This window comes from Oncorhynchus clarkii, chromosome 6 (genome assembly GCF_045791955.1).
Source record: "Oncorhynchus clarkii lewisi isolate Uvic-CL-2024 chromosome 6, UVic_Ocla_1.0, whole genome shotgun sequence".
NCBI lineage: Eukaryota > Metazoa > Chordata > Actinopteri > Salmoniformes > Salmonidae > Oncorhynchus > Oncorhynchus clarkii.
In genome coordinates, this window is record NC_092152.1 from 64,942,555 (window position 1) to 64,955,329 (window position 12,775).

At 40.8% G+C, this 12,775-nt stretch overlaps 1 protein-coding gene across 3 annotated transcripts; it reads right to left on the reverse strand.

Moving 5' to 3' along the window:
- Positions 1-21: 21 nt before the first annotated feature.
- On the reverse strand, positions 22-8,720 carry LOC139411444 (beta-carotene oxygenase 1). 3 transcript variants are annotated; one of them, XM_071157828.1, is made up of 11 exons: positions 8,611-8,720; positions 3,981-4,109; positions 3,629-3,758; positions 3,296-3,443; positions 3,057-3,207; positions 1,805-2,025; positions 1,433-1,684; positions 1,229-1,334; positions 993-1,087; positions 782-893; positions 22-628 (listed from the first exon to the last, which is right to left on the reverse strand). In XM_071157828.1, exons 1-11 carry the CDS (start codon positions 8,672-8,674, stop codon positions 474-476), a joined length of 1,563 nt encoding a protein of 520 aa, XP_071013929.1. In that variant the 5' UTR covers positions 8,675-8,720; the 3' UTR covers positions 22-473. The 3 variants fall into 3 exon arrangements, with proteins under 3 accessions (XP_071013929.1, XP_071013928.1, XP_071013930.1); XM_071157827.1 differs by having other exon boundaries at positions 24-628; positions 3,039-3,207; XM_071157829.1 differs by having other exon boundaries at positions 28-628; positions 1,805-2,004.
- Between the last annotated feature and the right edge of the window lie 4,055 nt (positions 8,721-12,775).

The window sequence follows — 12,775 nt, forward strand, 5'->3', positions numbered from 1 at the left end:
CTTATGGACCGGAGACAACCATCACTCTTTTCACACTTTATTAGGCCTAATTAAATAACAACAAATGGTACAATAATTTGTATTATAAGGATTTTCCTTGACAATGCTATACAGGACAAAACTACATAAAAACATGAACAATAAAATACATAATTATGTGATTGGTGTGTTATATACTTAGTTAGCAAAACATTTTCTTAAATATTTCATGGTAGATGATTTTGAGGATATTCATAATGGGTTCCCTTGAGATAAAGACAAATTCAAGACTACACTGGCATTAGTCCATAGATAACTGCTCACATGTGTTGTGCAAAATGTAGCAATATTAGCACTGGGACATTGTTAAGAAAACATTTACAAGGCACTTTGGTATTTAAAGTATCTAATACTATCCCTATCGCTTCCCATAGTGTCTATTTCTTTGTGGAGGGTAGTAGGCTACTCTTGGAGTAAATCATTTCTTTGTCATACTAATTTTCCATTGAGATGAAGTATCCATGCATGTCCATGTGAAGCTCTGCATTCATATATGCTCGAGCTACCTCCTTGAAAGACTTTGCATCCAGCACCAAGATGAAGCCAGATCCCCCTGGATTGGAGTTGATGACTGTTGTCAAGACCACACCTGGACATAGGAGACATTTTGTTTGAATATGTTAGACAGACTTTCATTGAAATTCTAACTTTATTCAGAATACATTGTGAATGTCTGGCCATTCTAATCAAAACATAAGTCTTCATATATTTAAGATTTGAGGACCATGTAAAGCAATCTCACCATCATCCTCTCCTTCTCCGTTGGGTCTTGGAATGAACACAGGCTCTGATGGCCAGCAGTTCTCCTCACTCCATTCAGTCTTCTCCTTTGTCTCAATGTCCAACTTCATGATCTATTTATTAAAATTAAGTATATAGTTAACAAAATATTAGATAAGCAACACATGCAGTTATGTTCACAAAGGCCTAAATTAAATCACAGGGACTTTTACCTTAGTTGCCACTGCTGTCATTGCAACACAAGTCATGTAGACAAATCTGTACTTCTTGCCATTGAAGTCATAATTGATCCTGGGTAGTTCCACACCTGTAGATACATTTTGGGATTGAACAACAAAATCAACACGAGTATATTGTGAAAGAAAATGTTGGGGTGATATGTATTTTGAGTGTCTATAAAGGCAGAAGAATTTAACAGAACATTGAGCAATACAAGTTTTGGTCTTACTGTCACAAAGCACCTCTGGCTGGCAGAGTAGTTTACCCTCTTTCTCTTTCACAGCGCTGGCTGTTGTGTATTGGAGTTTCACCATATCATCTCCTACATCAATCCCCTTCAGAAACAGTTCTCAACATTATAAAAACAGTTGACTACGCATTAGTTGAGAGCAATGTTTAAAGGTTAAGATAGTAATCAGTTGCAAACCATTACCTTGTCAGTCTGTACAGGAAGGGCAAATCTTTTGCACTTTGGCACAGACATTGCGGAGGTCTTTGATTGTTCTTTTAACACATTTAGGTAGAACATGTTGTATAAGCTGGGATCTTCATAGGCGATAACATCAAAGATGACATGACCATCCTCTTCAAAGGCATTCACGTGATGGTACACTATCATTGCCTCTGTGTAGTACTTTATGCCCACTTCTTTGCCTGTCTTTCTATCGATCAGGTGAATCAGGGTCTGTCAAAATTGAAAACACAAAGGGATGTAATTTCCATGAAAAGGAAAAAACAATGTACTTGCACTTACATTGGACTCATTAAATTCATTGCCAAAGAAAATGAGTCTTATAACCCTTACATTTTCCTCAGGGAAAAACTTTAGACAACTAGCCCAGTTGACCCCTCTCATGTATGCTGTGGCCATCTTGAGGATGTCCAGTTTGAATGGCTGCTCAATGAAGATGAAGTAGTTGTCAGTCATGCCGAAGCTGTGGTAGTAGCTGGGGCTGAGGAGGGAGCGGCAGGGCACTGTGCAGATCACCTCAAGGTTCTTCAAGGCTGGAGAAGCATTGGCCTTATCTGATTAAACAAATAAACAGATCATTTACAACCATTTACAGCTATTTGTAATGTTTTGTGAAAACTATCTGCTTCATGGTCAGGATACTTCTCTATCCATGGTGTAAAGTAATAAGACAAAACCCAGAAAGGTGATGGGTAAATGGTTCTGCTAAATGTTTGAGATTGTAAAATACAAAGGTTATTGCTCAAATGGGTTAAAACATGACGTCAACAATTTAAAAAAAGGTCTTGACCACTGCTATATGAGACTATGCATTTTCATCAGATACCAGTGAAGTTCAGAGTTTACAAGGTCAGTGGTCTAAAGTTTAACTCCTGGGGGGCAGACGTCTCTGCTGGCTGTCTCTATTTCCTTTTAATTGGTGTCTGTTTTAGACTTGACAACAGAGGTGTGGACAGTGATCAAGTCCAAGGCAGAAACAACCTGGGGACTGGTGATACCCTATAACTAGGAATTAACTAACTCAGACATAAAGATAGACAAGGTGATATTTTTGAAGATATACAGTACAGATAACAGTACCAGTCAAAAGTTTGGACACACCTACTAATTCAAGGGTTTCTTTATTTTGACTATTTTCTACATTGTAGAATAATAGTGAAGACATCAAAACTATGAAATAACACATGGAATCATGTAGTAACCAAAAAAAAAAAAAAGTGTTAAACAAATCAAAAACTATTTTATATTTGAGATTCTTCAAAGTTGGACCGCAGAGTGAAGGAAAAGCAGCCAACAAGTGCTCAGCATTTGTGGGAACTCCTTCAATACTATTGAAAAGCATTCCTCATGAAGCTGGTTGAGAGAATGCCAAGATTGTGCAAAGATGTCATCAAGGCAAAGGGTGGCTCCTTTGAAGAATCTTAAATATGTTTTGATTTGTTCTACACTTTTTTGGTTACGACATGATTTCACATGTGTTATTTCAAAGTTTGATGTCTGCACTATTTACCATGTAGAAAATAGTAAAAATAAAGAAAAACCCTTGAATGAGTAGGTGTGTCCAAACTTTTGACTGGTAGTGTACCTCCCGCAGTAGTGTCTGGAACCTTGAATAAGGTGTATTTAGTCTTTCCCTTCTCCGCTATTGAAGTTCCCATGTTGTAGGCTGTTCCGTCTTTATCGTAATGTGGATGGGATGTCACCAGGTTCACAGCAAGGTATTTCATGTAGTCAACCTAGTGAGATAACAAGATAGGCTTATAAACAGGTGTGTTCATACGTATGGTCATCCAGATGGCAACGCCAGTATTAACTTTAAATGACCTTGTCCTGAGTTTCCAGAGTCACAGGATCTACTTTGCGGATGTAGTTGGTTTCAGAGGTTGCATAATAATCCTTTCCATATCGAATGAAATTGTTGCCACAGTTGTCAGTGAAGTCTGGGACCGTGTGGTTAAGAAAGGTGATCACCCTGGAGACAAAGATCATTTAAAATCAGCAACAGGCAAATTCATAGGGACAAATTAAATTAAATCATCAACAGTCAGATCAGATGCACTATCATGCCTGATCTTTTGCTGCAGCATGCCAGAACATAATTGAATTCAACGTCTTGCCTTTTTAATGTGCAAAAATGAACCATCTGTAATGTACTACCTAGATATGACGTTTTTGCCTGGGTCCGGGTAGGCCATTGTCCCCATTTCAGACACAACAATTCTTTTGGCTGCCATGTTGTCTTTGTATGTGTCTCCACGTAAATATCTGCTTCTGTAGATTACCTCACCTGAAGAAAATAATTGTACACACACACACACACACCACACACACACAATGATTTACTTCTATTGAGAGTTTAATTGCTAAATGTGGGAATTAATTGTACTTGCACAACCCATGGCGCCCATAGCACCAAAAAGCCCAAAAGCTTGCCAATTGGACTTATCATTAGATCATCTTGTTCGAGTTTCTATATCACAAAAAAGAGAAACACTTCCAGTCATTTTACCATCTTTGAATGTAAAGCTGTGCATCAGGGCCATCCCATCGAACCAGTGGTTGTATGTGGTATCCCCCACTGAGAATATGCCTGGCCCATTGCGCAACAACGTGCCATGCAGCCAGCTTGGAAGGTTTCCTATATAAAACAATAGTTTAGTTTTACAAAACAGCATGGGGGGGGGGGGGTCTATGACAGTGTGTCCACTCCGCCAGCAAGAATAAGTAAGATACAGCAAGAATAAGGCTGTGTCCTCTGCGATTTTTCTTCAAAATAAAAGTTGTACAATTAAGATGGTGAGAAATAATACAAATGGTCAAAATTCATAACAGTATATGGGGAAATGTTAGCAGATTTACAATTTTGTTTAACAATATGACAAAATTTATAAAGTTAATCACCTTTACAGCACAAGTAATATTATAGCATTGACATTATTGCATTCAAATAATTACTAGATAATTATGGTAACAGTAATACAAATAAAACATTCATAATGATACTATTAATAACAATATTATTATAATAAACTTCAGAAAACACTTAAATCCCATAGTTAATTAGCCTATTCGTATTGCACGATGTTCAGTACATTTTCATATTGGACATACAGTAAGTACTGCACAACTTCCTGTACATTCTGGCGTAGTAAAAGGGGGGCCCTTCTACTCAGGAGCACCACTAGTTTCGAAATCCACAGGGTTTACAACCGAGGAGCATCACTGCTCATTCTGCACCCCTTAAAACCTTTTGCTGCAGTGGGCTAGGTCAGGGTCACAGAGTGTTTCTTGGTAGTCTTAAACAAATCTACTTTGAAACAGAAGTATACAACTCACACACAGGGTTATGGGCTTTAAAAATAAAAAACAACAACTGTACCATGCCAGATATGGACTTGAAATGTATACAATTGTTTGCATCCCAATATTACACTTTCACAGAAGACTGAAATATAACAATCATTTGACATGGAAAAAAATGATTTTCAGCTGCTTTTTGAAATCATGTTTATTAATTATGAAAAATATTAACATTCAACCCACGAGGTCATTTGACTGCAAGAAAGTGCTCAGGAGTGGCCTATCAGCTTAAATCCAATCAGGTTTTCATATTGGACATACTGCACTGTACATAATTCTCTGTACATTGTGTCGCAGTAAAAGGGAGGCCCTTCTACTCAGGAGTGCCACTAGTTTCCAAATCAGAGCGTACACCCAGAGGAGTGTCGCTGCTCATTTTGCAGCCCTTAAAGTGTGGCCAATCAGCTTAAATCCAATAGTATTTTCATACTGGAAATACATATTGCACCATACACAATGATCTGTGCATTGTGTCACAGTAACATTTTATTTAACCAGGTAAGTTGGCTGAGAACACATTCTCATTTACAGCAACGACTGGGGAACATTTACAGGGGAGAGGAGGGGGAATGAGTGAAATTGGAAGCTGGGGAAGATTAGGTGGCCATGATGGTATGAGGGCCATATTGGGAATTTAGCAAGGACACTGAGGTTCACACCCCTATGCTTACAATAAGTGATATGGGATCTTTAGTGACCTTTAGTTTAAAGTCCCATCCAAAAGATGGCACTCTGCACAGTCTACTCAGGAGCACTTCTAGTTTCCAAATCCACAGAGATTACACACAGAGGAGCGTCGCTGCTCATTTGGCGGCCCATCAACTTAAAAATCCAATGTTGTTTTACACATTGGACATTCATATTGCACTGTACAAATGGGACAGCAAGCCTCACAAGGGCCGCCAAATAAACAGTGACGCTTCTCTGGGTGTAAACTTTTGGATTTAATTTCCAAAATCCGTGTCCCGGGAGTACTTTGTAATTTTGGCCTGCTTCACAGCGGTCACTCTGGCTACTATAACTGTAGTAGCCTAGTACTGGTGAATAACTAATAAGAGAAGAAATTGTCTTTGTTCCAGGAGTGGTCTTTGTTCCAGGCCTCCAGAATATTGTTAATTGACTATGAGATACAATTTTGAAAACTGGGTTCAACATTTTGCGAAACAACCACATCCATTAGCCATTTCACATGGCCATTATTTAAATCATTAAAAGCCTATAACTATGCAGTTCGTGCCATAAAGCTATTAACCTTCAGATTGTGGAAAATTGTGGGATGTCGTCATAGATATTAAAACCAGGGGATCTCTCTGACCCTGTATGTGTAGCCCATCTATCTGATGCGTTCTGGTCAGAAAGAGTATAACGTTGTTGCCACCAGTAGCATTGAATGCAAGGGAAGCCAGCAAGCATTTGGCCTCCCTTGACAACAACAAAAAATATGTATATACACTGCTCAAAAAAATAAAGGGAACACTTAAACACAATGTAACTCCAAGTCAATCACACTTCTTGTGAAATCAAACTGACCACTTAGGAAGCAACACTGATTGACAATAAATTTCACATGCTGTTGTGCAAATGGAATAGACAACAGGTGGAAATTATAGGCAATTAGCAAGACAACCCCAATAAAGGAGTGGTATGAGGGCCCGACGTCCACAGGTGGGGGTTGTGCTTACACCCCAAACACCGTGCAGGACATTTGGCATTTGCCAAAGAACATCAAGATTGGTAAATTCGCCACTGGCGCCCTGTGCTCTTCACAGACGAAAGCAGGTTCACACTGAGCACATGTAACAGACGTGACAGAGTCTGGAGACGCCGTGGAGAACGTTCTGCTGCCTGCAACATCCTCCAGCATGACCGGTTTGGCGGTGGGTCAGTCATGGTGTGGGGTGGCATTTCTTTGGGGGGCCGCACAGCCCTCCATGTGCTCGCCAGAGGTAGCCTGACTGCCATTAGGTACCGAGATGAGATCCTCAGACCCCTTGTGAGACCATATGCTGGTGCGGTTGGCCCTGGGTTCCTACTAATGCAAGACAATGCTAGACCTCATGTGGCTGGAGTGTGTCAGCAGTTCCTGCAAGAGGAAGGCATTGATGCTATGGACTGGCCGCCCGTTCCCCAGACCTGAATCCAATTGAGCACATCATGTCTCGCTCCATCCACCAACGCCACGTTGCACCACAAACTGTCCAGGAGTTGGAGGATGCTTTAGTCCAGGTCTGGGAGGAGATCCCTCAGGAGACCATCCGCCACCTCATCAGGAGCATGCCCAGGCTTTGTAGGAAGGTCATACAGGCACGTGGAGGCCACACACACTACTGAGCCTCATTTTGACTTGTTTTAAGGACATTACATCAAAGTTGGATCAGCCTGTAGTGTGGTTTTCCACTTTAATTTTGAGTGTGACTCCAAATCCAGACCTCCATGGGTTGATAAATTTGATTTCCATTGATAATTTGTGTGATTTTGTTGTCAGCACATTCAACTATGTAAAGAAAAGTATTTAATAAGAATATTTCTTTCATTCAGATCTAGGATGTGTTATTTTAGTGTTCCCTTTATTTTTTTGAGCAGTGTACATTGATAGCCAATCAGCATTGAGCTAAACTGTGAATGATCCTGGTGCACCAAAAAAATATAAGCCAGTTTGGATTTGGCTTCACACCAATCACATCAAGCCAGACTTCATTGAGAGAAAAAATATTTAATTCTTGCCTCTCCTTGTGTTGTTGTCCTCCAGTGTCTGGCTAGCTAAAATTGTCCCTTTCCTAAATTAGCCATGGACAGAGATTTGAACTTGTGGTTTTACTTAATTCTCCGTACTGGCCAATGATTATAAAGGCGATTCTGATCCAACCAAAAATGCATACGTTGTGCCTCTGGCCTGAGAGGATAGAAGTTCAATATGTAGCTAGATGTAGTAGGCTAATGTTTACTAGCTGGCTAATCATTGGCCATGAAATGCTTGCAAGCAAGCACTTTAGCCAGGTAGCTTATGACAACAAAAACTAAAAGCTTGTACTGTATGACAGTCATTGATGTTTCGGGACATGAAAGAGAGGAGGATGGCACTGGCATTTCTCTACAAGTAGGGTGAAGCAACATGTTTTTCTACACACACACACACACGAGGGAAAGAAAGAAGTACCATGGACAGCCACATGATATTTAGCGTACATTGATTGGACTACATTGTTTTTGGAATATTTTAGTTGTCATTGTATTAGACTAAGCATAGGTGAGTTGATGATGTTGCCATTTTGATGTTGCCATTTTGAAGTTGAAATGGTGCTGGAATAGTGGAAGCATCTCCTGTTTTCTTTGGGACTTGAGGTAACTCTCAGTCAGGTGTTCTAAATCAATAGTTGTTCAGTTGTCTGAAAATCTCAGAAACATTGATTGACCATGCTGTAGGTCATGTAACTGTTTGTTACATGCAATATGCTTTGTGGCTCCACCAGACAGATGTTTTCTCTGGTTTTGTGATGAAACAACGTTATGGTTTAATTTATTCTGCCACTGCCTCTTCTTATTGTCTCGGGCGTAGGCCAATATCACGATGGCAAGGCATATGAACAGGATAAGAGAAAACAAAGCAATTATCACAACCCCAAAATTGTAATAGGCAATTTTTTCCTGGCTTGGCTTCTCTAGTGATTTTACCCACGCACTGCTACTGCCCTAGTTATACCTGTGAATGTTACTGCGCATGTTATGTTGATAATGAAAATGATATAAAGTTTCCATAACCATCTCACCAGTTTACATACCTTTGAGGTCAGCCTTCACTGGATCAGGTCTTTCTTCTATGTTTTTAGCGTAGTCGTAGGCCATCCTTATTGAGATGAAAGACAAATATTCATGCGTTACCTTCCTTAGAAGTAATGAGAGACGAAAAAGGGTGTCGTTTATATATTAGACAAAAGAAACCACTCCCATTTCTGAGTTTCCAAGTAGTAGCCTAATATAAGCGCAAGACGCTTACATTTGAGTCATTTAGCAGACGCTCTTATGTGGAGCGACTTATAGTAAGTAGTGAGTGCATACATTTTCATACTTTTTTTCGTGCTGCCCCGCAGTGGTAATCGAACTCACAATGCTCTACCAACTGAGATACACGAAACTATAGCATATCATCTTTCTCTTATCTTGTCTACTGACTGACTATATTGTGTATGTTCCTGATCGGTCATTAGGAGTTCACATATGGAGCGAGATACCTGCCAAAAGGTTGAACGTACATACCATTAGGATCATAAGAAAAGTAAACGTGAAATTTAATCTGTGAACATACAAACACCATGTTACGATTACCAACTAACATTTTAAGCTTGAACAAATCTCGTGTTGCAATTCTGACCTACAATAATACCTTTTAGAGTTTTGGCAGTGTCATCTCAAGAACGCAAAAACAATGACACCAAAAGGCCACACTAACAAGCCTAAAAAAACAGAAGTCAGAGAAACCGGAAAGAGGTATGTTGCACATTATCAAGTTAAAAGTCTCCATTCTCTATTACTCCTCAGTTGAGTTTACTTCACATATTGGTAGTTAATGTAATAGATTTGTTTGCCAGGGCAAATGTAGATAGCACTACCTCTATTATGCCTATTATCTCTGGGTGACGTGGACATCCCCATGCTCGCACCTTATCAATATATGACTAATTCAATATTGCACCATCCCATTCTCTGAGCTCTATCTGCAATCATAACCAGTTGTATCTACCAAGAATAATGAAACATATAATACATGTTTGGTGAGTCTATTAATTATTTAGACTGTTAAATATTGCTACTCAATATTTTTCTATGGAATATTTTGATATTTCTTTCATCACTTAAAATCTTGCCAAAGCATATTCTGTAAGAGGGGTTCATATGAATTTATAAGAATTGTAGAACTCTATTTGTGTTTTATAACTGTTTTTATTATAGGGCTCCCCTTAACAGGAGACTCTAGCTCACAGGCCTTTAAATATAGCCTCTAAATACATTTTAAACAAAATAGTTGAAGAAGCATGTGCAGTGGCAGTGGCTGATTGCCAAATCGTTTTTTTTTCTATAAGAATAGGCAATAGATAGTTATGACCATTCCGCTCAGGACAGGTTATAGACCAGACTTAATCAAGATTTTGTTTAGTCTCTTTTATTGATATGGATAGGTAGTTAAATGACTACAGACCCGTAGCACCCACGTCCGTAGCCATGAAGTGCTTTGAAAGGCTGGTAATGGCTCACATCAACACCATTATCCCAGAAACCCTAGACCCACTCCAATTTGCATACCGCCCAAACAGATCCACAGATGCTCTCTATTGCACTCCACACTGCCGTTTCCCACCTGGACAAAAGGAACACCTATGTGAGAATGCTGTTCATTGACTACAGCTCAGCGTTCAACACCATAGTACCCTCAAAGCTCATCACTAAGGTAAGGATCCTGGGACTAAACACTTCCATCTGTAACTGGTTTGTGGACTTCCTGACAGGCCGCCCTCAGTTGGTGAGGGTAGGTAGCAACACATCTGCCACGCTGATCCTCAACACTGGAGCTCCCCAGGGGTGCGTGCTCAGTCCCCTCCTGTACTCCCTGTTCACCCACGACTGCATGGCCAGGCACGACTCCAACACCATCATTAAGTTTGCTGACGACGCAACACCGACAACGACGAGACAGCCGACAACGACGAGACAGCCTATAGGGAGGCGGTCAGAGACCTGGCCGGGTGGTGCCAGAATAACAACCTATCCCTCAATGTAACCAAGACTAAGGAGATGATTGTGGACTACAGAAAAAGGAGCACCAAGCATGTCCCCATTCTCATTGACGGGGCTGTAGTGGAGCAGGTTGAGAGCTTCAAAAGTCCTTGGTGTCCAAATCAACAACAAACTAGAATGGTTCAAACACAGCAAGATAGTTGTGAAGAGGGCACGACAAAGCTTATTCCCCCTCAGGAAACTAAAAAGATTTGGCATGGGTTCTAAGAGGTTCTACAGCTGCAACATCGAGAGCATCCTGGCTGGTTGCATTACTGCCTGGTACGGCAATTGCTCGGCCTCCGACCGCAAGGCACTTCAGAGGGTAGTGCGTACGGCCCAGTACATCACTGGGGCAAAGCTGCCTGCCATCCAGGACCTCTACACCAGGCAGTGTCAGAGGAAGGCCAGCCATCCCAGTCATAGACTGTTCTCTCTACTACCGCATGGCAAGCGGTACCGGAGTGCCATGTTTAGGACAAAAAGGCTTCTCAACCGTTTTTACCCCCAAGCCAATAGACTTCTGAACAGGTTACCCAGACTATTTGCATTGTGTGCCTCCCCCAACCCCTCTTTTATGCTGCTGCTACTCTCTGTTTATCTTAAATGCATAGTCACTTTAACTATACATTCATGTACATACTACCTCAATTGGCCAGACCAACCAGTGCTCCAGCACATTGGCTAACCGGGCTATCTGCATTGTGTCCCACCACCCGCCAACCCCTCTTTTTACGCTTCTGCTACTCTCTGTTCATCATATATGCAGTCACTTTAACGATACCTACATGTACATACTACCTCAATAAGCCTGACAAACAGGTGTCTGTGTATAGCCTTGCTACTCTTTTTTTCAAATGTCTTTCTACTGTTGTTTTATTTCTTTACTCACACACCTTTTTTTTGCACCATTAGTTAGAGCCTGTAAGTAAGCATTTCAATGTAAGGTTTACACCTGTTGATTTCGGCACACGTGACAAAAACTTTGATTTGATCAAATCTCAGTGATGGAGTTGTGAAATCTAAATGGCTATAACAAGCCTACATACAGGGTGGGATTCCTGCAAAAATAATTTCGGATGAGCCTAGCTATGACCACAGGGCTGGAGAAGGAGAGGTAAAATGTTTAAACATAGGCTTATTTATGCGAAACACGCACAAATAGCTGTCGTTTGGTAAGCCAAGCTGACAACACACAGTGGCAGCTAGTAAACTGGCTAGCTAGTTAGCTTATAGCATAGTAGTAATACCAGGGGAGAGGGATGCCTAAGGGGGGCAATCTGAATCTCACATCATATACCGTTAGCTGGGTAGGCTGACAATCTTCCTAGATGCTGTTATCTAGGGAAGTGACCCATTCGAGTTTTAAATAGTCGAAGGAAGACTAGTGCCCGGTGGCCTCGATAACGAGCACAGCAGTGGAGGATATCTTGACAAGGTTAGAAACACACACACTAGCTGAAGTACGGTGGCCACACCCACACTGGTTGGTGGTCTAAGTCAGCACAAAACAAGAAATCCCAATATCCTCCGATAAAAGGGATAGGTAGGGGAGAGCTGTCACTCAGCGTGAATTTCACGCTCTGACCCACAGGTCACAGGCTGTTGGTGATAGACTGACAGTACAGTATATTGTTTTATTTTATTTAACCTTTATTTAACAGTCCATACAACTCATTCAGAGTTTAGCTTACCCTACCACGACCTGGGAAGATGCAATCTGAAAAACGGGAGCAGTCAACTTGCGCGATACAACTAAGCCATACTTTGCGAGAGGAAATAAGAGACAGTGCGTGGTCTGACGTACAGTTTTATATGAACTGCGGGCATGTCCTCCCACGCTGTCATCGGTGTGACTTTGTTGTTACTATTATTGCGGAACAAGAGGGATATGATCCATACTTTCAACCGTACTGACGGTCTGAAAGGTATGAAGTAGAACTAGAGGCAATGATTGTCTTTGTCAAAAATAATGACACCGATTGGCCTATAGGTGACGCTGTTATAAGCAACCTTTAAACCCTCTTATCCGCTTGCCCGTTTTATCTAGAGACTTGTAGTATGTACAGTGCCTTCAAAAAGTATTCACACCACTGGACTTTTTCCACATTTTCTTGTGTTACAGCCGGATTTTCAAACGGATTCAATTTAGATTTTGTGTCATTGCCCTACACA

What these genes read in the sequence shown, in the direction of transcription:
- LOC139411444 (XM_071157827.1), bottom strand. Translation starts at nt 8,674, where the DNA reads ATGGCCTACGACTACGCTAAAAACATAGAAGAAAGACCTGATCCAGTG. An exon ending in CTCTGGAAACTCAGGACAAG is followed by an intron (nt 3,208 to 3,295) that starts GTCATTTAAAGT and finishes TTATCTCACTAG; the next exon opens with GTTGACTACATGAAATACCT. An exon ending in CGGAGAAGGAGAGGATGATG is followed by an intron (nt 629 to 781) that starts GTGAGATTGCTT and finishes TCCTATGTCCAG; the next exon opens with GTGTGGTCTTGACAACAGTC.